This window comes from Crocodylus porosus, unplaced genomic scaffold (assembly GCF_001723895.1).
Source record: "Crocodylus porosus isolate Cpor-Errol unplaced genomic scaffold, CroPor_comp1, whole genome shotgun sequence".
Lineage (NCBI taxonomy): Eukaryota > Metazoa > Chordata > Crocodylia > Crocodylidae > Crocodylus > Crocodylus porosus.
The window spans coordinates 236012840-236040565 of NW_017728886.1; the positions used below are offsets into that span (position 1 = coordinate 236012840).

At 40.8% G+C, this 27726-nt stretch overlaps 1 protein-coding gene across 2 annotated transcripts in view; it reads right to left on the reverse strand.

Annotated features, from left to right (window-relative positions):
- UBR5 (ubiquitin protein ligase E3 component n-recognin 5) overlaps window positions 1–27726 on the reverse strand; it is a 132648-nt gene that overhangs the window by 51379 nt on the left and 53543 nt on the right. For both annotated transcript variants that reach the window (XM_019551499.1, XM_019551489.1), the window contains exons 10-21: window positions 24817–24933; window positions 24621–24731; window positions 23721–23875; window positions 22451–22568; window positions 21487–21671; window positions 16956–17065; window positions 13519–13631; window positions 6136–6279; window positions 5925–6036; window positions 5590–5744; window positions 3026–3223; window positions 1271–1481 (exon numbers count right to left, since the gene is read on the reverse strand). In XM_019551499.1, the coding sequence (XP_019407044.1) occupies window positions 1271–1481; window positions 3026–3223; window positions 5590–5744; window positions 5925–6036; window positions 6136–6279; window positions 13519–13631; window positions 16956–17065; window positions 21487–21671; window positions 22451–22568; window positions 23721–23875; window positions 24621–24731; window positions 24817–24933 (1729 nt within the window). The remainder of the gene's footprint in view (window positions 1–1270; window positions 1482–3025; window positions 3224–5589; window positions 5745–5924; window positions 6037–6135; window positions 6280–13518; window positions 13632–16955; window positions 17066–21486; window positions 21672–22450; window positions 22569–23720; window positions 23876–24620; window positions 24732–24816; window positions 24934–27726) is intronic.

A 27726-nucleotide genomic window follows, 5' to 3' on the forward strand; every position in this document is an offset into this window, starting at 1 on the left:
AAGTGTCTTCTAGTTAGCACAACCGAATGCTGCTCCAAAACTGGATTCTATTTCTGCCACACATGAAGCAAACAGAGTTCAGCTGAACGTCACATTTTTCATAAGTGGCAACTGTATTAGTTATTCTCTGAGACCCTGATTAGAGACATCAGGGGTCTGATTTGTAGAAGTGCTAAGTGCTCAGAGCTACCACCAATGTTAATGAGAACTGAGTTTTGTACATAAAAGTCTGGTAAACTGTCAAGTACTCCAAAAAAATAAGTCAGGCCCCATGCTTCCCATTTTGAACACCTAAAATTAGCCAACACTTTAAGATTTAATCTGTTTCTCTGATCTCCATGTGTAAATGGGAATTAATATTGCTCCCTCACACCACAAGGTCATTGTGGAGATGAATTTTTTTTTTAATATTTTAAAGAATCAAAAGATTATAATGACAGCACCACAGAGAAGCCCTCCAGGGGATTAATAATTCTTTTATTCAGTGCAGGGTTTGGATGGTGTGCAGTAAATAAGGAATGGGGCCACACACTGAATGAGGAGGAGAAAAAGAAATATTGAATAGCTACCCATTCGGTGAGCACCGTCCATCTTGTGCACTGAATGAGGTAGTCCTGTGGAAAAAATAGTATGATTGTGTAATTACAGTCTGTTTTATAATGAAAACATATGCATAATGCATAGCTTATCTTAATTCTGGCATTTCCTAACTTTTGAGTGCTTGACTTTACAGATTTACATTCTTTTAACAGATTTTTGATGTAGTAATATTTAAGCAGCTATAAAGTGTGTTAATGTCTTGACTCAACAGAAAGCCCTGTGTTCATATTTTTTAGTAAGTCACATAAGAACACATTTTTCAATGGAAAAAAGACACCAAATACAACTTTGCTAATGTTCAGTGGTATTTGATAGCCTTGAAAAAGAAAATGTAAATTATGCTGTTTGCATAAAAAGACCAAGAAAGAAGTGATGTAAGAGCCAATGCACTTCCTTTCCTTTGTAAAAAAAAAATGTCGTTATGTAACTGAAGTTTGGCATCTAAAAACAGTATTTGGACAATTAATGAAAACTAAGCTCCCACAAACATCTATATGATACTAAAGGAAAGTGCATCTACTCAGCCCCACTGATAAGTAAAGGCCACTTAATTTTAGGCGCAGATTAGGCACCTATGTTCCAAGAATTTGATCTGTATTCTCAGTACTTTTGACACTGCATGAAAAGGATTTCTCAAAATGATTCTCATGATACTGTTTGTTGAGCTCACCCTCTTCCTCTTTAGTCTCTTTGTTACTTGTTGGGAAGCACACAGATACACAGGCATGCAGAATGTTACGATTTCCATCACATCTGTGGCTGAGGAATGTCTGCAGCATTTGCGGATTCTGATCCAAGACAACCGCTTGCTCAAGATTCATCAGGTATTGCCTGCAGGCCTCATAGTCGCATCGGAGAATATGCTGCATTAGGGTTTGTTTCTGTGCTCAGGAAAATACAGACAGGTGTTAATAAAATGACACAAAAATATCAGACACAAGCAATTGCAGAAATGAAACTGCAGTTAAAAACTCTAAATGGTTCATTAATAACTAACACAGGAAATGCCAAGGGCAAACATACCAGAACTGCCTTATGTTATGAGCTCATTTATCTATTTTAACTAAATAATAAAAGAAAATTCAAGAAGGGCATGCTGAAATAAAAATCACACATCTATCAAACCCACAAGAGTTTGATACTTGGCATCATAGTTAACTACTGCAATGGCCAAGAGATATCATCTTTATCTCATGATTTTACATAACAGCAAAAAAGGAGGATTCAAGGACAGAGCAAGATATTTATTGACTTTTACAGAGCTCTCTCAACAGCTAGGGGACAGAAGAGGTTGAAGCTGCCTGTAAGTCTCACCCTATATCTAAAAGACCTTTGGCTCCTCTACAATTTCCAATTGAGATCCAATCCCAGGCTAGTTGTAAAACCTCCTGGTGACAGCATGGAAAATACAGCAAATACATACAAATTTAGGTTCTACATTAACTTTATGAAGCTAACAATTTAAGAGGATGTAACAAGCTATCTGGCATTGCAAGCACTGCACATTGCCAAAGTATAAAGTATTATTTAGAGTGACACAGGTATAAGTCCCTGCTTCAAGGATTTTAAAAGTTAGAGATTTATAAGAAATTATTTTTACAATTTCTCCCTTATCAGTTCCTGTCCTACTCTAAATTATAGGCAAACTGTAGTGCATTTACAGTAAGCGTTAAAGCTATGCTGTCTTAAGAAAGTAAATATGTTCCCAATACAAAAGAAAAGCGAAGCATATACATTGAATGCATGAATGAATACAATATTTACATTTGCCACACCTATCCACCTACACAGAAAATTCAGGATGAAAGGGACCTCATCTAGTTCAACCCCCTGCTCAAAGCAGAAACATTCCCAAGTTGATCATTCTGGCCAGCACTTGTCGAACTAGGCCTTAAAAACCTCCACGAATAGAAATTCCACCATTCTAGGTAACCTGTTCCAGTGCTTCACCACTCTCCTTGTAAGAAAGTTTTTTTTCCTAATATCTAGCCAAAAGCTCCATTGCTGCAATTTGAGTCCATTTCTCTTTGTTCTGTCCTCTGCCACCACTGAGAACAGTCTAGCTCCATCCTATTTGCAACCACCCTTCAGGTAGTAAATGGCTACTAGTACGCATCATTCCCTTAGCATACAACCTACAAACACTATTTTGACTTTGGTACTAATCCCTAATCATCTTGAATTGTGAGCCATTTAAATTTAAAAAGCATAGGCTAGAGGCATTTTCAAAGGCAAAGAGTCTTCTGATTTACCAAACATATTTGTTTACACTTTTCACATTTGTAAAAATGTTGGCAGTTTATGTATTTCTTTAAAATAGCCAGAGTTTAAGAGCTAAATCCCAAACTACTTTAAACTTTAAACATTTTAAAAAGGTCCCAAAAATGCCACTTAGTAATGAAGCAAATACAAAACAGTATATTACCTCAACAGCCATAATTATAATAGCAGCTTTCTTTTTGATGGTAGAGTTAGCAGGAAGATTTGTTAAAGAATGAACACCCATTCCAAGACTACTGATAGGTGGAAGGTCCAGCCAATCAGGATCTCTTATTCCACCCATGCAATCTTTTGCCATTGGATAGATGGTACCATTTCCATCTCGAAGAATAATAGGAGACTCCTACAAAAAAAATGAAAAAACCCCACTTAAATTTTAAAAACACATTTTGTAAAGTATGTATTTCAGGCATCATGTAATATGCTTTCCCTCCTAAAGGCCTATTTCTACCAAGCTGCCAAGACGAAACCTCAAAATCTGAAACCATGTGTTATTCTTCACCCCTATCTTTTAGCTTTATAACCATAGATTTTCTAGAGGACATCTGCCCCCATCCCCTCTTCTTGAATGCCTGGAACATGTCAAGCATCTATACTGATATTGATATAGATATAGTAAAAAATCCTTGTTGAAATAAAACATGCATAGATCTTAGCAGGGGTACAGGCTGTATCCGTGTTGGTTTAAGGACATAGGCAGACAAGTTTCTTCAGGTAAAACTAGTATCTTTTATTAGACCAACTCAAATAATTGGAAAAAAATCTTTCCAAGTTTTCTGGTATAAATACCCTTCATCAGGCTGAGGAAACATCTGCAGTTGGTGCATGCTTTTCCCGGATAGGAAAGTTTTACCCGAAGAACCTTGTCTGCCTAGATCTTAATAGGACATCTGGACCTAATACCACTACACCTTCGTGAGAAAACCCAACAAAAAAACCCATATAAAACAAACTTGAATTGACAAACGTCAAATCTCCACATTTTCAGAGCTTCTGCCAATGCATGCATCTTTAGGTCCCATTGTGTATCTTTAGTAAAGCAGACAGTGAGTCTAAAAGAGATAACTGAAAATTATATTTCTGCTATCTTATTCTAAACTCTGATGTGCTGCAAGACTCAATATTAATTTATCTTTATACTACAGACAAGACATCACCAGGGGTGCACTGATGAAAAAAATTCTGGGCCAATATTGATGGCCAATTATTAACAAGCCATATCAGCTGATACCAATTCAACTGCCAATATGCAGCCCTGCATCTTGGAGAGCAGCATCCAGCTAGTATGTCTGCACAGGGGGGGCAAATGGAGAACCCCATGGTGAGGGAGGGAGGCTGGATCACCAGTAAGTGCTGCCCAGGTGGGGGGGGAGGGGCGGCAGGGCAGGGGACAGCCGCAAGCGGCTCATCCAGGGAGGAAGTGGCTCCTTCTGCTGCACACATGGGGAGCACATACCCCCCAGATCTGCATGCAGGGCAAGAGCAAGCTGCTGCTGCAACCTAGAACAGCACTGGGCTCTTCACAGTGGGGAGGCAGAGTTGGGGCTGTGCTGGGGCAGGCAGCGGTGATGGGAGGGAGGGCTGCAGGGTAGGCTAAAGCCACCCCAAAATTCCCCATAGCTCCCCCAGTACTGCCACCGCCACATACCCCAAGCAGAGCCCAGGCCCACCCCTCCACCCGGAAGACTCTGGCTCTGCCCCACGCTGCAGAAGCATCCTACCCTTGCTGTGCACACAGATCCAAGGGCACGTACCCTCAATGCCTCCCCCGGAAGTGCACGCAGTGGTGGGAGCCACCCCCACAAACACCCCTGTATGAGCTGCTCGCAGCTCTGTTCTCTGCTCCACCTCAGCCCGGCTGGGCAATGCCTGCCTGCCCCACTCCCTCCCTTACTGTGGGGGGCCTCGATCTGCCCCTTTGCTCCTCCCCAGACAGACTCTGCTCTCTAAGCTGCCAGGCTGGCTGTGTGCATGCATGCTCACAACATTTATTGGTGACATTATAGGCTATATCAGCCAGAAAAAGCTGATTGCCAATAATGTCAATTTTCCTTTTATCTGTGCTGATACAATATGGACCGATGTATCAGTGCACCTCTAGGTGTCACCAAATCATAAACAGTGCAAAATCCACAGAAAAAAATGTGAAATGGCTATATTATTTAGCTTTAAATAATAAACAGCACTGAGAAAGAATGGATAGACTGTCTTTAACTCCTAACACTAAGGGCCCTGACAGATGTTACACTTATGATGCGATTAACTGGTTAATCATGTTTTAAGTAGCGACCTGGTTACATGTTCAATCCAATTAACGGAGTGATAAAATAAGGTATACATCAGAAAGTTATTACACAAAATGTGTTCTCAGCCTCCAGAGCCCTTCAAGGCTCCCATATGCTCCAGAAGCTGGGATCCCGGATAGGCTGATGGGGTTAGATAAAAATCTATTTTCCTCCAAAAGAAAACTAAACACTGAAGCTTTCATTGAAACAGTTACCGTTTCCTCTAAAATGAAAACTTTGCAAGTTCTACCCTAAACTCAAAGTAGTCCAGGGTGAAACTAGCAATGCAATCTTCAAAAATTCCCTACTCTCCCATTTAAAAATCCAGCTCTAGCAAACCTTAAAGAGATATGCAGTATTAGCCCTGAAAGGACAACAATGCAAAAAGTTAAATTACTGAAAACATACAAACATACATACAAACCTGTCCAGCAGTAAAAATGGCAACACTTCTCTCATTCTGACCCAGGAAAGCAATGCTGCTGGTGGGGAAATTATTTTCCTGCTCAGCTTTTCCTGTAGCGAGGTCAAATATGCAATAGCGGACCCAGTTCCCAGTCTTGAGGACAGCATGAACTCCTTCAGCGACAAATAAAGAAAATATTAAAGCTTGTGGTGCAAGCATACTTTAAACAAGTCCAAACTACTGCACCTCTAATGCAGTTAGTGTGGACAATTACACTTTTTTTTAACTGCATTCTGCAAAGAGAGAAAAATGCTTTTAAAGAGAAAATGAGGAATATTTTGAAAGTGACTTACCTTTTGAATCTACATTCACTGCTAGGATTTCTGTTTTTTCAGGAATACACAGCTTTTTAGGAGTCCTTTGGAAACAATCAGGAACTTTTGGAGTTCCACCAGTCTTTACTACCTAAAAACATAGGTTAGATGTCAATAAACACATAGTGCAAAGAAAACATACTAACATTTGAGTCTGGGTTTCCCTCCCCTTCTGCTCCACACAACATACCTGGAGCTCATCTATTCGGAGCAGTCTACAATCCTGGAGAAGAGAAGAAGGATCGGGATCTGAACCCGAAGTGCTCTGACAGTTTGTACTGCTGGATGTGCCTGGGAATTTCACAGCAACATATGCACCATCCACTTTTAGCACCTGTAAGCAGAAAGCACTGACTATTAATGCAAAGTTCTGAGAACTTGTCAGTCGTAGCCATGTTGGTCTAAAGCCATAGGCAGATGAGGTTTTGGGGGCAAGGGTCAATCTTGTATTAAACCAACTAAATAGTTGGGAAAATTTTTCTTTGCAAGCTTTCAGGGACAAACACCCTTCTTCAGGCACAGAGAGAATCTGCTGGTGTTGTGTTCTTCATGGTAAAAGAGAAGTCAATAATGTTTTGAGAGGAAACTCAGAAGTCATTTTGATTCAATTCGATTAACCACAGCATAAAGGTTTGAAATTATTACTCTTAAAACTGAGGCTCCTGCTTATTAAGTGCAGGAGATTTAAATACAGGTTAGATAAATTTGTCTTGGATGAGATGAGGATAATCTTGTATTGAGCAAGGGGTTAGAGAAAGATGGCCTTTTGTGGTCCCTTCCAGCCCTACTTCAAGGCTAGCTCAGTGCTCTAGGAAAAAGCAGTGGCAAGCTCTCAACAATAAAATACAGCAGCATATTTTCCTAAAGCAAATCTGTATGCTTAAGTCACTATTTTAAAAAAGTAGATTGCTTTTCACTCACTCCGTAAGTCAAAACACAAATAGAAGTAAGTGCAGGGTCCTTTAAATAAAGCTATTTTTAATATCCTGTGTCAAAATAAAAAAAAATGTGCATGAAAAGAACTGGTCATTTAGAACTTATTTAGGAAAGCTGGGAAAGATCCAAGCTCAATAAGGCATTTGAGAGACAGAAAAAGGGTGAGAGGTAAGCTTCTGAAATACAATCACCAAGGTAGCTTTGCGATTGACAGCTCAATATTGGCTGTTATACATCAAAAAGTAAGAGTGAGCCCCTAATGATGAATCAGGTATCTCTGGATGTGTTGATCCTCATATACAGAAAGTCCCAAGGGTGTGACCATGGATTTGCCTTCACAGAGAAGAAAAGTGATCAATGTAAGGTAGAGGCACAGCACAGGAAAAGTCAGCCTGGAGCAACTGTCTTACACACTCCCCTCCCCGTCTCTCGTAGGTTCTTGATTACAGGTTCAGGATTTAGAGATTGCAAGGAGCCGGGCAGTCCCATGGAGTGCAAATTGTTAGGGGAATGTTGCTCTTTAGAGTGTCAGTGAAGTTTGCTGCTGCTCAGGGACTTTCAACCTGGTTTTTTTTTGCTGCTGAAGCCCATGTCCAGAAGGGGAAAAAAACCCTAAATTCAGCAGCAAAAAATAGTCAGTCCAACCCCCCCTCTGCTACCCCCCAAGCAAGAGCAAGCTCCACTACTGCTCTGTAAAACTGATTCCCAGAATGCTTTGCACTCTATGAAACACCTGCTAGTAATTCAGGAAGGGAGGTCATGTGTCCCCAGATTTCTGTGCCTATAGTGGGACACAGGGCTGAAGCCTGGCCAGACTAGCACTTAGCAGGAGCCACCTCCACAGCCCAGGAAGTGGGACCTGGTACAGGACGGTGAAGTGGAGCAGGGAAGCTTGGTGCTGTCATACCCACAAGCATTCCACAACCATGGCTGCCAAGGTGAAGTGCCCCCTGCCTGCCTGGCAGCAGCAAGGGGGTGGGGGGCACAACTCCACACTACCTCACCTTGGCCACTATGGTGGTGTGGCTGGTGCTGAGCTTCCAGTGGTGACAGAGTTGTCTCTCCCTGCTGCTGCCATGTGAGCAGAGGGTACCTTTACCTTGGCAGCTATGGCAGTACAGAGCTCCCTCCCATAATGGGTCCTGCCTGCTGGGCTCCTATCCAGTGGTGGTCCAGCCAGGCTGCAGCCCCATGCCCCACTGTGGATGCAGAAATCTGAGGTGGTTGGGGGGCACATGTCCCCATATACCCCCCCAACCCACTGCCTATGTCCACAACCCCTCTGCCCCATAACACTGGAGGGCTGGGGCCTGGGGGGCAGCAGGTCACAAGTGAGGAATACCAGCAGGGCCACATGGTTACAGGCTGGCAGCCCTGATTTTCCACGATAAAAAAAAACCAAATCAAACACCAAAACATTTATTTTATTATGACTGAGGCACTAGTAGACTTCCAAACTGCTTTAAAATTTGTAAATATATCAATAAAACATTTCGTTCAACTGAAACCTACCTACCCACACACATATTAGTGGTGTTTCATTTTAATCATAGAAAAAAAAGATTAGGGTTTTTTTTAATCAGAAGTTTGGATTTTTATCAGAGAATTTTGATGTTTTAAACAGAGAAAACTAGGATCTCTTGCTTATAGCCTTCTTTCCAGAGATTGAGATCAATAATAACACGCTGAAACAATTTTCCAGAGGCACTCGTGCACCAGATCGGAGATGATCTCTTACCATCTCTGAGATGTAGACAGCAAAGAGAAGTGCTCAAAGACCTCCAGAGTCTTTCCTTAAATGGTAATTTGAGGAGTGGGATCACATCTGTGGCCTGGAGCAGGTTGATAGAGGACTTTAGTCTTCTCAATATTGAGAGAGACTCTAAGTTCAGTAGGCTTCTGCAGTCTGGAAGTACAGTGTAGTCTGGAGGTTTTCCTCAGTGTGCACAAGGATGGCATAGTCATCAGCATATTGAAGATCAAGGATGGTTGTTTTGAATACTTTGGTCTGAATGAAAATGTCCATGTTGATGAGCCCTCGTCTGTTCAGTATTCAATGGCAATTCCAGAAAGGAAACAGTCGTTAATGAAGACCAGGATGACATTAAAAAAAAAGGGAGAACAGAATTGGGGTGATGACATCCTTGCTTGACCCCAGTTTGGATGATAAATGAATTTCTCTGATCTGCTACAAAGAATGTCTCAGTCATCCAGTCTTTGAGAAGCTTCCAGACCTTGATGTATTTTTCAGAGTAATTAAATGTGATCAGTTCTTTCCACGGGGCTTCACAACTGACAGTGTCAAAGGCCTTAGTAAGGTTAACGAAAGCCAAAGTGCATTTTTTACCTTCTAACCTACTCACCAGTAGACAGCTCAGCCCAGATCATTATTGCACAAATCACTCAACATAAGGATTTACCCTTCACCCTCCTAGTAGATATGTACGAAAAAAATCAAGCATAAAGGAACAATAAATTAAGACACCTAGAACAACAAATTAAGACTATGAAAAAGGCTGAATTTTCATTCTGTGCACTACAGGCAGACATGGGTAGTTAGTCTATGAGGTGCATATCTGCCATGTTCCTTTTGCAGACCAAGTTAAGTGAGAGTACTTTTTAAGGCGGTTATCTAAGCAAATACTCCAAAATCCAAGCAAAGCTAAAAATTTAATGCACCTACAGAAATAACATAATCCAACCTGCAGACCAAGCTTTGTCACAGTCAATCTAATTTGTGTCTTCACTCAAAACAAAGCCAGAAGAAACTTTTGTTTTAGAAACCAAGACTATAGAAATATCTCACCCAATCCAAGTGAAGTCTGGTGGACTGAAGCTATTTGGGGAGGCTTTGGACTGTGCTAATGGAAAAACTCAGACCAAAAGTAACTGCAGTTGCCAAAGAACATAAGACAACTCCAACCCAAGTTTCCTACTCTTTATCTAACAGCTGGTTCCAAGAGCCAAAGCAGAAAACTCAGAGACTAATATTAGTAAACAGGTCTCTTAAAGGAAATGAGAAAAATGTTATTGCCCTTGGTCTTTTGAAATCAGCAAAACAACAGTGAAAGTCTGCTATTCCAATCCGCTCTCTCACTAGTTCCTCGGTATATCAGGCTCCTTGTCACTAAATGCCACTGAAGCAATAGTTCTGCAGGCTGTAGGTTGCCAAAACCTGCATTAAGTGATCAAAAGGTTCTTTCCTTTATTTTTTTTAAATATTCTATTTATAGTTTTACTTTTAGAAGTACCCTTCATGTTATTATGCCACCCAATAGTTTTTTAGACCAATTTAGGTATAAAACTTTTTGGCAAAAATTTTCTCCTAGTAGTCCTGACAGATGGGCCCTTCCTAATAGCAACTAGTGGACATTTACATTTCAAAAACTTGAGACAAAACAAGATGGCTATACTAGTCCAATTATGCACACAATAAAATGTCTGTAAAAATGCAATAAAACCTCATTTCTGATTCCTGTGCAATAACATCTGGTGTCCTCCAAAACTGAAGCACCATCACAGAAACAGTGAGACTGCACCTGTTCTGATCATTACAATATAAAGAGAAAAGACAGCAAGATGAAAAAGAGATTAAGTGGCTTGCCTAGAGCTACAGTAGGTCAGTGCAAAGAGAGAAACAGAACCCGTCTCTCAACTCGCAGCCCAGTTTCCTATTCACTAGATTGTAATGACACTCTGTAATGGCACCCTGCAACGGTTTTAAGAGCTGTTTAAAGTGGCTCTAGAAAGCAGGGTTGCCCTCTATGCCCACAATGTGGGCAAAAATTATATGAAGTCATTCAACATCAATGTAGAAACCTGGGAGAAGTGCACAGAATCCTATCTTATCTGGAGGGAACAACTGGCACTGGGTACAGCACAACATGAAGCAGCTTTGATCCAGGGGATAGAAGCAAAGCAAGAAAAAAAAAAAAAAGCAGCATGAACTCCAACTCAGACAACATATAGATCTGTAAAACTTGTAACAAGCTGTGTCACTCTCGAATTGGGCCTGTCAGCCACAAACACATTCATCAGGCACTGACTAGACCTCTTATGTATACATCATGAACCAAAGGATTGACAGTTGCCTTCTAAACTGCTCAAATTCCTCTGCAGCAGACAAGACAGTGAAAATTCATCACTGAATCCTCCTCCTTCAAAGATGCTTGGAGGGTCCAACTTCCCAGGTCTCCAGATTTTGAGATGTATTAGACAAGTGAATACCCAAAACCTAGTCAACTCCAACTGGTATCTCATCCCATTCCCATAAATAAATTAAGAGTCTGTGACACAGATGTTCACACCGTCCAGTGAGCAGCAAATTGGCTTAGCAGTCACACCCAGAAAGTGGTAGTAGATGGGTGGATATTGACCTGGAAGGATGTGGGTAGTGGGGTCCCGCAGGGTTCGGTCCTTAGACCGGTACTCTTCAATATCTTCATCAGTAACTTGGATGTGGGCATGAAGTGTACTCTGTCCAAGTTTGCAGATGATACTAAATTGTGGGGTGAAGTGCACACTCCGGAGGGTAGGGAAAGATTGCAGGCAGACCTGGACAGGTTAGAAAACGGGCAGTACACAATAGGATGCAGTACAACAAGGACAAATGCAGAGTGCTGCACCTAGGGCACAAAAATATCCAGCATACCTACTGGCTGGGAAGTGACCCTCTCAGCAGCAAAGAAGAAGAAAGGGATCTTGAAGTCATAGTGGACTCCAAGATGAACGAGTCGTCAGCGTGAGAACATCAAAGCTAACCGCACTTTATCATGCATCAGCAGTTGCACGACAAATAGATCCAAGGAGGTGATACTTCCCCTCTATGTGGCACTGGCCACACCACAGTTGGAGTACTGAGTCCAGTTTTGGGTACCATACTTCAAGAAGGATGTTGATAAACTGGAGAGGGTCCAGGAGGGCTACTCGTATGGTTAGGGGCTTACAGGACAAGCCCTACGAGGCACTGTATGCAGCACTGGTCAGGCCGCAGCTGGAGTACTGCGTCCAGTTCTGGGCGCCACACTTCAAGAGGGACGTGGACGATATGGAAAGAGTTCAGAGGAGGGCCACTCGTATGATCAGGGGTCAGCAGGGCAGGCCTTATGAGGAGAGGCTACGGGACCTGAACCTGTTTAGCCTCCACAAAAGAAGGTTAAGGGGGGACCTTGTGGCCTGCTACAAACTGGTCAGGGGGGATCAGCAGGTATTGGGGGAGTCCCTGTTCCCCCGTGCGCTGCCAGGAGTGACCAGGAATAACGGTCACAAGCTGGCGGAGGGTAGGTTTAGATTAGATATTAGGAGGCGCTACTTCACAGTCAGGGCGGCTAGGGCCTGGAACCGGCTTCCAGGGGAAGTGGTGCAGGCTCCTAGCCTGGGGATTTTTAAAAGGAAGTTAGATGAGCACCTTGCCGGGGTCATCTGACCCCGGTGCTCTTTCCTGCCAAGGCAGGGGGTCGGACTAGATGATCTTCCTAGGTCCCTTCCGACTCTAGCTACTATGAAACTATGAGAGACTGAGGGACCTGGATCTCTCCACAGCCTCCGCAAGACATGGCTGAGAGGTGATCTTGTGGCTGCCTACAAATTCATTATGGGGATGCAGCAAGGGATTGCAGATGCTCTGTTCACCAGGCCGCCTCTTGGGATAACAAGGAACAATGGTCGCAAACTGACAGAGAGCAGATTTAGGCTAGATATCAGGAAAAACTTCTTCATGGTAAGAGTGGCCGAAATTTGGAATGGGCTTCCAAGGGAGGAGGTACTCTCCCCTACCTTTGGGTCTTTAAGAGAAGGCTGGATAGGCATCTGGCCGGGGTCATGTGACCCCAGCACTCTTTCCTGCCATAGCAGGGGGTCGAACTCTGTGTGCTGAGGTCCCTTCCAACCCTAGCATCTATGAATCTATGGTAACAGGGTCCTTCCCTAGCAGGCACAAGTTGTTTTTTTTTCCTTAAATAGAGTGGGAAGTAGCCCAATTCGCTGTAGTTTATTGGAAATTGTGCTACTTTCCCTGTAAGCTTGAAAGTCCTGCCCAGCTGACTTGTCCATCCTGACCAGTTTCATAAAGCCAGAACCAAAGCAGTGAAGGAGGCAAAGTGGAGTAGAGAACAAAGAATGTTCCTCCTCTTGGAGTTCTTGATCCCATCTCAAAGTCTACCAGACGGGAGCTCTGGGACCTGGTTTCTTTATTTAAAGAATGAAATGCCCTGATGCTGACAACAGCTATTTACTAAAACATTACATAAAATTATTACCATTCACCAGCAAACATATAGTTGACTCAGAAGCTTGTCATTTTGATTTTAATTTAATTTTCAATATCTCATTTCAGCAACAGATTTGCCTAAGCAAATGTTCAGGCCTTAGTTTAAAAACAAAATGCTGTTTCCGGTCCACCATGATTTTACTGGATTGACTATGACAGTATCATTTCTTTACACTGCAAGACTTTGAGCAATGCTAAGTCTTTGCATCTTTCCTGTTAAGCATGACACAAGTCCCCCCACAAAATTTCCTTCAGATTCAAGGTTTATTTTTTATATAACAGTTATATCAAGAAGGAACAACTAAAAAAACTCCAGTTGGACACAATTCAGCTCATCTAGGAAAGGTTAAAAATGAAAACGAAACAAACCTTGCCAACAGGAACATTCTTAACATCTTCTACAAACACAACTTCCCTAAGAGACCATTGTTCTTCGTTCACTTTCTCCTCTTCTTTTGGAGCAGGAGTAGACCGTCTTCGTTCTGAAACAAAGGCGCATGTACCAAGAAAATTAAGGCTTGAAATTAATTAAAGAGGCATATCGGCAGATACCAATCTGATTTCTGACACAGCTGCCTCCACCTGTTAAGTCCAGTGTGGTGGAAGGGGAGGGGAGATCAACACCCCCCCCCAGCAGTGAGGTAGGGGGCAGGGGCAGGCACTGCCCAGGTGGGTGAGGGGGAGACAGAGCCAGAGCCATGGCTCGTTGGGGGGTGGGAGGGCAGCTCCTGCCACTGCGAGCACCCTAGAAGGGCGGGGCAGGCTGCACCTGAAGCTCTTCTCAGCACTGGCTGGGCTCGGAGTAGGCGCCAGTGGCACTGGGAGGATACTGCATCCACCTTAAATTTCACCCCTGCTCTGCTCCCAGCGCTGCCACCGCCAGCTGCAGCCTCAGCTCTTCCCAGCGCAAGTGAAGGCAGGGCGTTGAGCCAGCAGCCCCAGCAGCTGAAGACAGCAACACTGAGTGGAGCGGCAGTGAAATTTGGGGTGGATGCACCATCCTCCCAGCACTACTGGCACCCACTCCAAGCCCAGCCCCCGCCAAGAAGAGCCCTGCACAGCCAGGGCTGTGCAGGGCTCTTACTGGCAGCCTGCCCTACCCCATGCAGATCCAGGGGCACATGCCCTCCCCCCTCCCCCTGGTGCCCTCCCTATGTGCCTCTGTAAATGTGTCTAAATACTAAAATTAAATATCAAATAAAGTTCACTCCATGTAATTTTAAAACTACCTAAATTCAGAGTTGACTAATATTATCCAGCAATTATACTTGATGGTTGTGGTATTAAAAATACCAACTAGTAAATCTGTTCTATGATCAACAAAACTAGATAAACATGAGCTTTATGAAAGACTAAAGAGAAAAATATCTATTAAAGCAACAACTTACTTAGCCACATGTGTTTAATACATACATTACACTAAGTATTAATGTACAAAAAATTGTTCTTGTAATATTAATATAATTGTGCTAAAGTAATTAAAACTCTGACTTTAGTACAAGATCTTTCATTCAGTTATGTTAAAAATGTAGTCCATTTTATGACAGCCCTGCAAGAAATTCCTCACTAGCCTGGGATAAATAATATTTTTGATAGGTGACAATGTTACCATGGCAAAGATGGAAAACTGATTTTGTACCTGGGCTTGTAAAGTGTTCCTGGAAGAGCAACAAGATTATCACAGAAATCTTTATTTTTAAAAACAGGTGGTTAGCTACATTATTAAGAGAAAAAGGCCTTTAATATAGTCAAGTTAATATGAATTAATGGTTCTCAAATTGTAGGTACATGTACAAATTTAAGCATTGGAGCCAAAAATGAGGCTAATTTATACTTTTAGTATCAGAGTAAGAATTTCTCTAACTGGTGGAGGAGGGGAGCAAACAAAGGCTGAACAGGATGCCCAGGGCTGTCAGGGGGGGCAGACGGCAGCAAATCGGGGTGACCACCCCGAGCCCCATGCTTTGGGGGGGGGGCCCCCCACAGAGTGGGGTGGAGCAGTGGCTCCGCGTCAAGCTGCTTGCTACCCCCACCTTCAGGTCCGGGGCCTGTGAGATCAGAATGGGGACGGGACCCCGCAAGGGCCAACTTGCCTCCAAAAAAACAAATTCCCTCTGTTCCCTTTCCCCACACCTCCCATTCTGAAAACAGCTCGAGGCTGGGAGGCAGCAAAAAACACAAGTTACAGAAGACATTCTGTTTTGAAATGTCTTCATCTGACCCTTCATGCAATGAAGGTTCAAATTTTGACCGGATCGGCCATTTCTGAAGCTGTCTCCAGTTGTGTATTTGTGTTCAGTCACAACTACAAGCTGCTTTCTGTGACCTGATCAGGCAAAAACTGGCACTTCCATCTCCACCCCCGAGTTTTAATCTAGTACAGTAAGTCTTAAACATCTACTAACTGTTGACATAGGCCACAAAAACAGCTCTCCAATACACACGCAGTACTGAACTTTTAAATGGTTAGACCTGCATACATTCACATGTGTACATTCACATATCCATGGGAGAAGTTTCTCAGTAAAATGCTAATCTAACTGGAAGTTTGCCCATGTTCAAGTTCAGCTATATGTGCAAAATACATACAATTCTGTTAATTTTGACATAAAGTATGTTTCTACACTCCTGCATAAATCAGAAGTGGCTGAATGGAGTTTAGCCAGTTTTTTTAAAATGCAAATCACCTCAAGGCTAGAATCAAGCTAAATTATTTTAAAATGTGTTATCCATGAATCCAAATTTATAAATGAAAATGCCAACATAGCTTTAAACTCTAGGATTCCTATCAAAATGCTTATCTTGTGAAAAAGACATTAATTATCATGGTTTCATAGTTGATAGGGTCAGAAGCGACCTGAGCAGATCATCAAGTCCGACCCCCTGCTAGGGGGTCTATGGGCAGGAAAGAATTCCAGGGTCAAATGACTCCAGCTAGGTGATTATCCAGCCTCCTTTTAAAGTCCCCCAGGGTAGGAGTGAGCACCACTTCCCTTGGAAGTTAGTTCCAGATCCTAGCTGCCCTGACTGTGAAGTAGTGCCTCCTGATGTCTAGCCTGAACCTACTCTCATTCAACTTGTGGCTGTTATTCCTAGTTACTCTCAGTAGTGCTCAGGGGAACAGAGACTCTCCCATTCCCCACTGGTCCCCCCGATAAGTTTCTAGACAGCCATCAGATCCCCTCTCAGCCTTCTCTTGTGGAGGCTGAACAGGTTCAGGTCCTGTAGCCTCTCCTCACAGGGCCTGCCCTGCTGCCCCCCTGATCATGCAAGTGGCCCTCCTTTGGACTTTCTCAATGCTGTCCACATCCCTCCTGAAGTGCGGTGCCCAGAACTGGACGCAGTACTCCAGCTGCAGCCTGACCAGTGCCGCATAGAGGGGGAGGGATGACCTCCTTAGACCTGCTCATGACGCATCTTGTTCTATTAACCTAGAACATCCACTGGGGCTACAATTTACTGCGATACCCAGAACCAAGCTTCCATTTAACACTGGAAATGCTCAGCTCTTGCCATTAGCAGATTAAAGATTATTGTAATTTGTTAAGAAAACTGCACAGCTCATATGGAAGAGGTAGAATTCATTTAATCTCGTCAGAAAGTTATAATTTTCCAAGACTTCTGTAATTATTACTCATAAGAGACATCCATCTACTTCCACCATTTATTGTTTTTAATGGACTTGTGAAGAACACTTTCAATACTAGAAAGATATAACACTTCCACATATTGGATACACATCTTATGTAGCTGCCGTATCTAACATTCAATTATTTTTAAACAACTGTGTAGTCTCTGTAACTTACTATATGGCATTGATGCACTGCTTGCAATTGAGGATGCATCACTACAAGTAGACGCTGGGGACGGTGGTGGGCCCATTTCAGTTTTCACTGGCTCCTGTTTGCTTTCCGGCCTAAGATTTAAAAATGCAATTATGTTTATGAAAAAGAAACAGTAAAATGTAACACCTATTGGTTTAGCTAAACAGCATCCTTGGACTTGCTTTACCAAATTAGAAGTGGCACATCTTATTTTGTAATTTATGCCACAACTGAAAAAAACAATTATTCTGCAAACACTTGACAGAGAGGATTCCTAGAGTAGAACAGCAGAAGTCTTAACCATTACAACACTATGCTTTTATTTTTCAATCCATCCCATAACCGTAACTACCAGATAACTCATGCAGTGATTCTCAGCCAGATAACTCATGTAGTGATTCTCAGCCAAGGTAACCATGAGATCCCTTTTTAAGGGTGCTGTGGAACATTAGAACTGTTACAGGTGCAAACACATACACAATTCATGATATAAAGTCTGATATTTCAAAGAAGAATAATTGCTACATTATTTTTCTGGTGTCAAAAATAAAAAAAAAAAATCATAAAAACCAAGACCTGGCATTTTCAGATGAGTTCCTCGACTCTAATGAGGTTGAGAACCACTGCTCTAATATCCAAATAATACTATGTTTTCTACTTAAGATCTGGTTGAGCAACTTCTCAGTGAAGAGCATGAATATCACATTTCAGAATTTTTAACACATCCCCAAATATGCATTTATGAGGCTGGTGGTGCAATTCATTTTACAAAAGGATCTGCAACTCAGATAACAGACAATGGCTGCAACCCTCTCTATGGAAAAGCTATGTAACAGATCTTTCAAATGAATCAGTTCCATAAATGGAGAAATTCCCAGCTTATTAAGATTTTTTTTTAAAAAGTCTTCCAAGCATAGTTTTACTATCACTACAAAATGATGGAGTAGGCATAGCAGTTTCAACCAGTTAATTCTACTGCTTAAACTTTCATAGTTCTGGACTTCTATGGCATACTCGCAATACAGGATTTAAAAGTAAATTTAATTCAGATTGAATAAACATTGAAGATTTCACCACCCCCTCACATACTCAGGCAACATTTGGCCATTTTAATTTTTCCTCTCTTTATTTTAGTCTGAATATAAAATTTTAGCAACAAGATGCTTATTGTAATTGGAATCGCCTGTTTTGTACTGTTTTCCTACTCCCTCTATCTGTTGTGTAATAATGTAAAACTATTAACAAGATGCAAGAGTAGCTACTATGCATGCTTTAGTAAAAAAATACTTATTACTAATCTTTGATCTGGCATACAAAGAACTGCATTTACTGCACCATCCACATAATAAATCTAACTGCATGATATTCAGCCAACAGTGAAATAGAAACTGTAGCTATACATATGGTGACATGTACGAGATTTTTCAGGGTTTATAAATTGATGTATTTAAAACACACTCAGGTCAGCAATATAGCCTCTCAAAACAGGGTTATAAATGGGCATTTCTCTCTCAAATTGTGTTATAACTTTGCTATAGAATAGCCAATGTTACAGAAACCTACTATACATCAATCTCTTAAATGTATAAGCAGATATGCTGCAATTTCAGTCCACCCCAATGTCATTCTTATATGAGAAATTAAATTAAATATATTCTTAAATATACTGACAAATTTTCCCATGCTGAATCCTACCTGCTGGGCTGTTGAGGTAGCTCCTGCCCAGAGCTGGTCCAGCCTGGCTGCAGCCCCACACCCTGTTGTGGGTGCAGAAATTTGGGTGGGGCACATGCCTCCTCTCCCCACCCAGCCCCAACCAGGATGCAACACCTGTGCCTACACCCCCACACCAGGGACCTGAAGGCAGGGGGGCAGCCAGGCAGGAGTGAGGGGCACCTGCAGAGCTGGGGGCGCTGTGACAGGGCACCGATATATCAAGGAAAAAGAGCCACAGCTGCACCCACATCCTGGGTCAGTGAAAGAGACAGGGGAAGCTCTGATTTTTCACAATAATAAAAACAGAATCAAATGCCAAAATATGCAGGCATTTACAATTTATTTCATTATAGTGATTGAGAGACTGGTAGGCTTCCAAATTGTTTTTAAAAACTTATCAATAAAACACTGTGTTCAGTTAATATATGTATATGCAGTGGTACTTCACTTTAAAAATTGCAGAAAAACATAGATGAGGGGGAAGGGAGGTTCATCAGAGAATTTAGGATTTTTTAAAATAGAGAAAACCAGGATCCATGGTTATCACTAAATCTGACCATCATGAAGAAAGAGATTAATGTGTCATATGAAAAGTACATACTTTAAGAAGAAAAACAGTGCTGCAAATTCACTGCCCTTTTTAAAAATTTACTTTAGGAAGTTGTTTAGCCAAACCGGAAGCTTGGCTTATTAACAGAACTTAACTCAATTACCTATTAGATGCCAACTTTCCTCAAAAAATCCCAGCAGGAACCAAGAGGAAATCAATTTCTCATAATTTAGCACATACAAAATTTTACTGTAAAATGCACTGAGGCTGTGCCACAGCACAGCTTCATAGGTATGCATAGTCTAAAAAAATCGTATGGTACCAGAAGCAAATACCATGTCACTAAAAACATCTGACAAAGTGAACAAGGAAGAGGAAGTGTGACAACTGTCTAATGACCAATATAAGTGGGTTACCGTTTCCTCTCCAGGAATTGAGACAAATTTTATCTAAAAATGGGCACAGACTATAAGCGGTACTCTTTGCTATATCATTAAGGATGTCTACCTAATCATAGTCCACAACCAACTTTGATAGGGCTTGTCTAGAGGAAAGCTCAACTACAACTGCATGGATGTTAACACCTATTCCTTTTGCATAGGTCAGTGGGATAGTTCACACAGTGTACCAGAGAAGACTGGAATCTCCAAATCTGCCCTATGAAAGTCTGTTTACAATATTTTCAGGGTTTTTTCAATAGTCAATTTTAATACTAAAGTTTTTAGCCCATCTGCCTGACTAATCTAAATCTCTACAGTTGGTAGCTCCTCCTTTAAATTTGGTTACCTGGAGAGCCTTTGAGTCTTATCCATTTTATGTACCATCAATTTAATTCAATAACTCAATGTCACCCATTTATTACCTCTAAAATAATCCATTTTACCTACTAATTTGCCAGGTAATTTCCACCAGGGGCTAGGGACAGACATTCAAAAAGCCAGAGCCTGAATTGATTCAATCTTTGCAGGTTACTCTTACCTGCCTAGGTTAAACCAATTTGCAAGTACACAAACATTCCCTCTGGACTGAAGTACAGGCACATGCCCGCAGTGACTCAAACTAGAAGCTGGGGGGGGGGGGGGTAGAGCAGCCCTCCCTTCCCTTCTACAGTGCTGGCTGAGCTGGGGGGGGGAAGGAGGGGCCCGGCCAGGCCCTGGCAGGACACACTGATTCAGGAGAGGTTTAAATCCTCACCCCTCCTCCAGTCCCAGACTTTTCCCCACTTGCTGCCAGAACCCAGCTCTCAGCTTGCACTCTGAGGCAAAGGGGGTGCGCACTGCATATATCTCTTGAGGATACCGAGCTTTTCAATCTCCCTCTCCCTGTTTCTTTATACTGTCAGCAGCAAATCTGACAGGCAAAAGCCAGCAGAGAACCAGTAACACAGTGTTTAGCAGCCCATCAAGAAAACAAAAGCCCCTCTCATTAGTTCAAGCTCTTCTTAAACAGCTTTTTCCAAGGAAGGAACAGAGGGACACTATCAGCTGACCTGTTGATTACCTTCAAATAGGCAGAAGCAGACACTATAGTGTTTGCCTTTGTCTTGTCACAGTGAAACTGGAGACACATATACCTCTGAACAGCTAACACAGCACATACCTAGGGTCTGTTCTGTGGGAGATGGGAGGGGAGGATCCCTGCTTGAGCAGCAAGTGGCGAGGGGAGGTAGGGCAGGGGAAGGGTCAGGCAGATGCTGCTGTGCCTGCAGTCTCTGCCAGAGCTCTAGCTAGGGAGCAGAGGGCGGGGCCAGCCCTGCACTGGAGCAGACAGCACAGTCCAGGGGTACAAAGCATCTGGGATGCTGGGGGACTCTGGTTTAACTCAAAACCAGGAAGGGGTCTGGGACAGACACTGTATAAACTGGTTTGACCCAAATCACTCAAGTCTGATACTACATTCAACCAAGTTTATCTTCAACCAGTTTCAGACATTCTGAAACTGGTTTATGCACACTGAACTTCTGTTACAAGTGTAAACCAGTTTCTAACTACTTAAACCAGTTTGTGTGTAGTGTCTGTCCTTAGCCAGGCTGTCAGCAAAGAACTCATATAGCACCATGCTGCAGCAGCTGAGGAGACTTTAATTTCTTTAGAGTTTAACTCCTACTTCATGAGAACCTCAACACAAACTTTCGTGAGTGACACTCCTATGAGTTAACTGATACTTTTTAGCTCACATCACTCTACACTTTTCCAAACTATTAAATTCATCCTCTTAGGCATATAAAAATCCTTTTAGTTCACTTACTTTGTCTCAGTAGTTTTACTAGCTTTTTCCATGTTTTTCAAGCTCTCTGGTGATCGAAGTTGGAACCGACAACTGTCATTCATATTCCATACGGATTCCATTAATACACCTACTTTAGGAATTCCAGCACTAATTGAAAAAGCAACTGCTCCAGCATGATAAAGAGGATTGTTTCTTAAGCACACCTACAGGCAAAAATTAGTTATTTCTATGTAAGATCAAATAAAGCATTAAGTGAGGAAAAAAACATACATCAACCTGAAAATGTGCCTCCTCTTTAGCAAGTAGAAAAGGAAACTTGAGGGAAATGAGCGCACAGCATGCTATATCAAGTATTTTTACTGAAAGAAAGAGGCAGCTACCAGTGGCAAAGTGGCTACGGTACAGTATTGATAATACAATAATGTAAAGAGGCAGTCACAAAAATGAATGCTAAAAGAAAATATTCCTAACAAAAAGTACAACTGTAACTTTTAGTCACTTAGGACTAGGAAGCTGTCTGTTTTGTTATTCTACCTAACACCAATAAGTCACATAAAACATCCAAGTCCTTATGCTACTCTTAGACCCAAGCCAGCAAATGCTTACTCTTATACAATAAAGAAAACATAGCATCTGCAGGATTAAGGCTAACTGACTTTTAAACTAATGTACTCTGAGAATATAGTTTCACAGTCCACAATACACTGCATGCTAATTTTTCAAAGTCACCCCACTTCCCCCACAAAGTAGATTCAGATAATCCTGCGGATTCAGATATATTCTGGTAGAGCTTATTTGTTTATATTTACACAAATTATAAGCTTATACAAATAAGCTATAGAGGTTGTATCCATCTACAAGGCAATACCACTTACATGAATAAATGAGGTCATGGCATAAAAATCAAGTCTGTTTTGGAGCCACCCGTGTTCCCCACCCCCATAATACTCCAATTAGTTCACAATATAAGGGTTGCACTTACCTGGGTACCAACAGTGATATTAGGCATTGATGAAATACCAGCACTAGACTTCGGTTTTTTATTTTTTGCTCTGGCCTTTTCCAGCATCTTCTTCCTTTGGCTAAAAGGAACTACTCCCCTAGAGGAAAATAATTGATGGGTTTTTTGTTTGTTTGTTTTTAAAAGAACTATAAAAGAGGTAGCATATGCTCATGAGCTTAAAAAACCCCCCACAAAACTTTTCACAACTAGAACTGCCATAATGATTAAAAATGCAACTCTTCCTCAGGAACCTGCAGCAGTGTACAAGTGATGACTTGCTGTTCCCTACTCCTCAATATTGACTGATAGTACTGAGAACACATCCTTATATTTGAGGAAATGTGGGCTATATAGGAAGCAGAAAACAACAGGGAACCAAGACTCAAATTCAATTCACAGTTCTGCTAAACACGCTGAGAAAAAGACTAGTACTTGCTGTTTTGCAAAGCTAGCAACGTTAACTTCAGCTAGCTTGAACCATTCAGCCATGATATAGCAATGGGGCAATTTCAAGACATCTATCTGATCATAATGACATTTTGTACCAAGGTCCACAAAAGAATCAACAGAAACCATTTAAAATGGTTTTAAACACTACATTCTTACCACCCTAGCAAAAAGCAAGGCAAATTGAACTGCCGTTCAAGAGACTGAGTAATAACGACCATATTTTAGAACTTAAGTATCATGTAATTTATGCATGCGGTTCTGAACACTCTGCTCAATGCCAAGATCAGCTTTGACTACAAGGACAGCGTACCCATGATAAATTGTCTATCAGCAAATATTCTCCTAGGGCATCAGGTCCTGGAAATATTGGAGGCTATCTATACTGTGGAACAGCCCAAATTTTCAGACTTTAAGGCCTTGTCTTTATGAGAGGGAGAGGGGGACAGGAAGGGAGAGAGAGTGTGTGTGTATACACATGCTCTCCTCTCATAAGCATGGCCCAAGGAACCATGGTCCACAACTCCTATGATAGTGCTCGAGTAGGGAGAAGGACAGAAGTGTTTTTAACAAAGTTGTTAGTAACACAAGCTTAAATCTTTAATCACTTTGTAGGCTTTTCTACGGCACTCAATGCAGTATTTGAATACTAATTAAACCTCAACCTATTCTAGTTTACAAAACAGAAAAACAAGGCACATTATGTTAAAATGAAGGACACTGTAGGAAAGCCAGCCCTTTGGAATTAAGTTAACGCACTTGGAATAAATTCAGAATGTATCCAGCACCCTATATCACTTACCACCAGTACAAATTGTTTTCTAGTTGTGCACATGTATAAAGAGCGCAACAGTGTAACGAAACTATCCGTTCTCCTTGTAGCTCAGAGTAAGTCTGGGCAGTGTGTTCTAATTTAGAAGCTACTGAGCTTAAAGTTTCATCCACCCAGGTAGCAACCTAAGAGAGGGGAGATTGAAAAAGCAGCAATGCATTACTTCCTGACTATAAACATACAACCTGCACTTTGAGAATGACAAAACCAGTAAAATCAGTTTGGGACCATATCACCTCATCTAATCTGTATTAAAATTTTCAGAAATAAAACTAAGTTTTGATCTATTCAAACAATTGTCTCTAAATTTCTGGCCAGGACTAGAACTATAAAAGTTTGAAAGTACTGTTTGAGCATTTTAACAGATCTGAATATTTATCCACATTCACCCACTGTTATTCAAACAAACTTCTTTTGGCTAACCAATCTTATCACAGAAGGGTTCCAAAACCCACACTATTATTACAATAGCTCCAAATGGTATGTGAATGGTGGACTTCTTTCTAGTCTTCAACTATGGTAGTTTTTAGACTACTTTCAGATTCCAAAAGGAGAAGTTTAGCAGTTTCAGAAAATGTAATGAGTGGGACAATCTCCCACTGGTTAATAAAAGTCCTTAGTGTGGCATTACTCTTTTTTTTTTTTTTAAACTTGCTTGTAGACTTGAAAATTGATTTGTATGTTTTATGTTTATAGAAAAAAGTAAAATCAATAAACAAAGACTATTATTCAATCTTTATCTTTATAATGAAATCTATTCCTGTAGCTTATCTACAGCTGCAGACTATAACTGCTATTCAGAGCAAAATTAAAGTGAAACACCCAAAAGGTTGATTCATAAATGTGAATAGTAATGGAAAAATCTCATACCTTGTTATTTTCTGTTGCTACAGTTGCTCTGATACTATTTGCAGACAGGAGGACTATCTTTTCATTCGTTAATCCCAAAAACATTGCTCGCGGATGATGTAGTGAAGGATTCTTTGAATATATAAAAAGGCATTAGTATTTTATAGTTTCATATAAAAAGAATTATTTTAAAGACAGATTTAAAGATGTACAATACCTGTGCATTTCTGTAAGGTTCTGATTCACTCCACTTCCACTGATAAAGTTCTCCTTTGTTGCTAACTGCCACAAGCTCAGAATACAGAGCTCCAATAGATATAAACTTTGTTCCATCCTACAAATGCAAGAAATGAACATTTAAAACAACAATACTATACAATAAATCCTTAAGTAACAAAAAATTTTTAACAGTGTACAAGTGTCAAGCAGGCAAAAATTAACTCACAGATAATAGTTACTGAAAGTGTGCATCAGTTCACCAGCCCTGCATCTCAGTGTCATTGAATTTTAATTCAGTAATGATAGTTATCTAATGGATCAAGTGCCTGTAGGTGCTCATTACTTCAAAAGCAAGTCCTGTTTTACTTCAGAAAGTTGTTTTCTGAAGTTGCATAACAGCACTGTCTTTTACTGACACCCAAATAAGAAAATATTTCAACTGAGCAGCTACAAAAAATTGAAGGTAACAATGCTCATTTTGTTTTTTAAAACAAAAAGAGGACTACAAAAAGAAGGTATTTAAAATATTAAAAACCTAAACTCTGCCTGGAAAGCACACTCAATTTGGAAAAATCCATCTTCTATAAAACTTCTGTACAAAAGATAAATAGTTATGGTAAGTTTTAGGAAATTACCATTAACAACAGCTAAAAAGGGGAGGTAACAATGAAATAATCTCATTTACATTGTGCATTTTTGTGCATCATACTGTTGTCAACTATCTATAAATTTATGGAGAGCTAGTAAAAATTCAGGCTAAAAATGCCTAGGCATAGAGTCTGTAAATAAATTTGAGTCATCTCTAAAAGCAGTCAAGCTCTGGCTGCTTGTGAAGGTTCTCAGAAAGAAGCTGGAAAGTCAGAGCTTGAATGAAGCACAGAGAGCACAGCAGAGGCACGTGGTGCTCCAGAAGTGCAGCACCCTAGCTGGAAGCTTTCCATCAGGACTTTGTAGACCAGGGATGGGCAAAATTACCCACCCCTGTTGTAGATCCTTCCCCACCTCTGGTTGGGTTGGCTTCCTTAGAGTCTGTGCTAGACAGGGGGAGCAGAGCCAAAGGCAATAGGGTTGGGGACAGAGGGAAGCATGGTGCAAAATACAGTTGGTGGCATCAGAGCAGTGAGCGAGGAACTCCTGGGGTGGGGGCAGTATGGTGCAAAACCACTGCTGCAGTCAAGCAGATGTGTCAATCCAATAACTTTTTTTTTTATGCTACAAACTGAAAACTTTTTTTTGTTTTTAAATAAACTATTCTAGTGTTGTACTCCTAAATTTGAACCCCACCCTTCTAAGTGGGGCCTAGCAGCAGGGTTGCCTTTACTTTAGGCAAAACATTAGTGAAAACATGTCAGTAAAAAAAAGTTTGGCTGTCAGTAAAAGTCTGCAGATCGTCAGTAAGAGAAAGTCTTGGGTTAGAAAATTGCATTGTTTTGGTAATGGGGGGCATCTTTATTCAGGAGAAGCACTGATATGAAATTCTTTTAGAAATTTTAAGTTAAAAGTTCCATTTTTAAGCTAGAACTCTTCACACTTTTTTTAAAATAGTGCATTTAAATTCCAAAGTACATAAAAAGAAAACAATTCAGCAATTAAAAAAAGTTTCAGGCCTCAAACCTACAAGCACTGACAGTCTACTAGTCTTAGAAAGGAAATTTCTGCAGGAGATCTCCCTGTGAAGGTCTAAGTACAGGATCCAAGCTTTCACTCCTTAGATTTCATGCAGTGTGCAGTAGATTTTTTTTTTTTTTTTGTTAGATAGTCCTCTGCCTTCACAGGACTGGATATTTTTTCAACTTTAAAACAGACTAATTTTCTTAAAACTAAAATTTTACAAAGGAAGCTATAGATCAAGATAGGGTCATTTTGGAGGTGAGAGGTGTTTGAGGAAGAGGGGGAGAGGAGTTCATTTTTATGTTTGTTTTGAAGGCAAAAAAATAAGTAAGTTTCTAATAAACAAAAGCATTCAACCAGGGAATCGATTTTCAGAATAGCTCCTGTTAAGAGGTGACTTAATGTTTTGGAAGCATCAAGCCTAACATCTCCATATGAAAGAATTTTGCAAATTGAAAGGGTCAAACCTCTCTCTCAAAACAATAGTTGTTTAATGAAAAATAGCTAATCAAAACAATAATAAAGATAAGTAGGTCAGACATTATGTCTTAAAAATTATTTCCCTTTATAACAGTTATAAATAGCTATATAATACATAAAATAGTAAAAGTTAAGTATTATAGACTGCCCCTACATTATACACTCTAATCCCTGATTTCAATTAAATGGAAAATCAGTACAGTATTTTAACTCATTTAAAGGTGTAGAGACAGTCAATGTACATTCAATGAGGGATTTATGTACACTTGTATCCTGGTCACAGAAGCCATTATATAGTACAGGGTAGAATAAGAAGCTTATACTACATAACAAATATTGTATGTACCAATACCTGCATTTGTTTTTTTTCATTAAATTTCCCACATGCGAAACAAAAATTTAAAGAACTAGGTAATTCTCACATTACTGGTTCTCTCAATGCCAACCGCAATAATTTTTTAGACCTTTTAAAACAGCGGTTTAAATATCCATTCCAAGATGATTTTATATTAATATCAACATAGTCTGTTGATTTAAGATTAGTTTCCTCCAACCGTACATAAGCTTCATGTTTGTGATTCTGCTGAATGCAACTTTTTTAATAGAGCTGAGAGAAATATTTGCTAGAACATGCATCTGAAGTGGAAGCAGTGGACAGTTTTATTTAGTTTTTAACTGGTTCAAAGGTTTATTTACACAAATGAATAAAAAACATGGCCCTGTTTTTGTATTAAAATAGTACTTGCAGGCCCTACGAGGAGAGGCTACGCGACCTGAACCTGTTCAGCCTCCACAAGAGAAGGCTGAGGGGGGATCT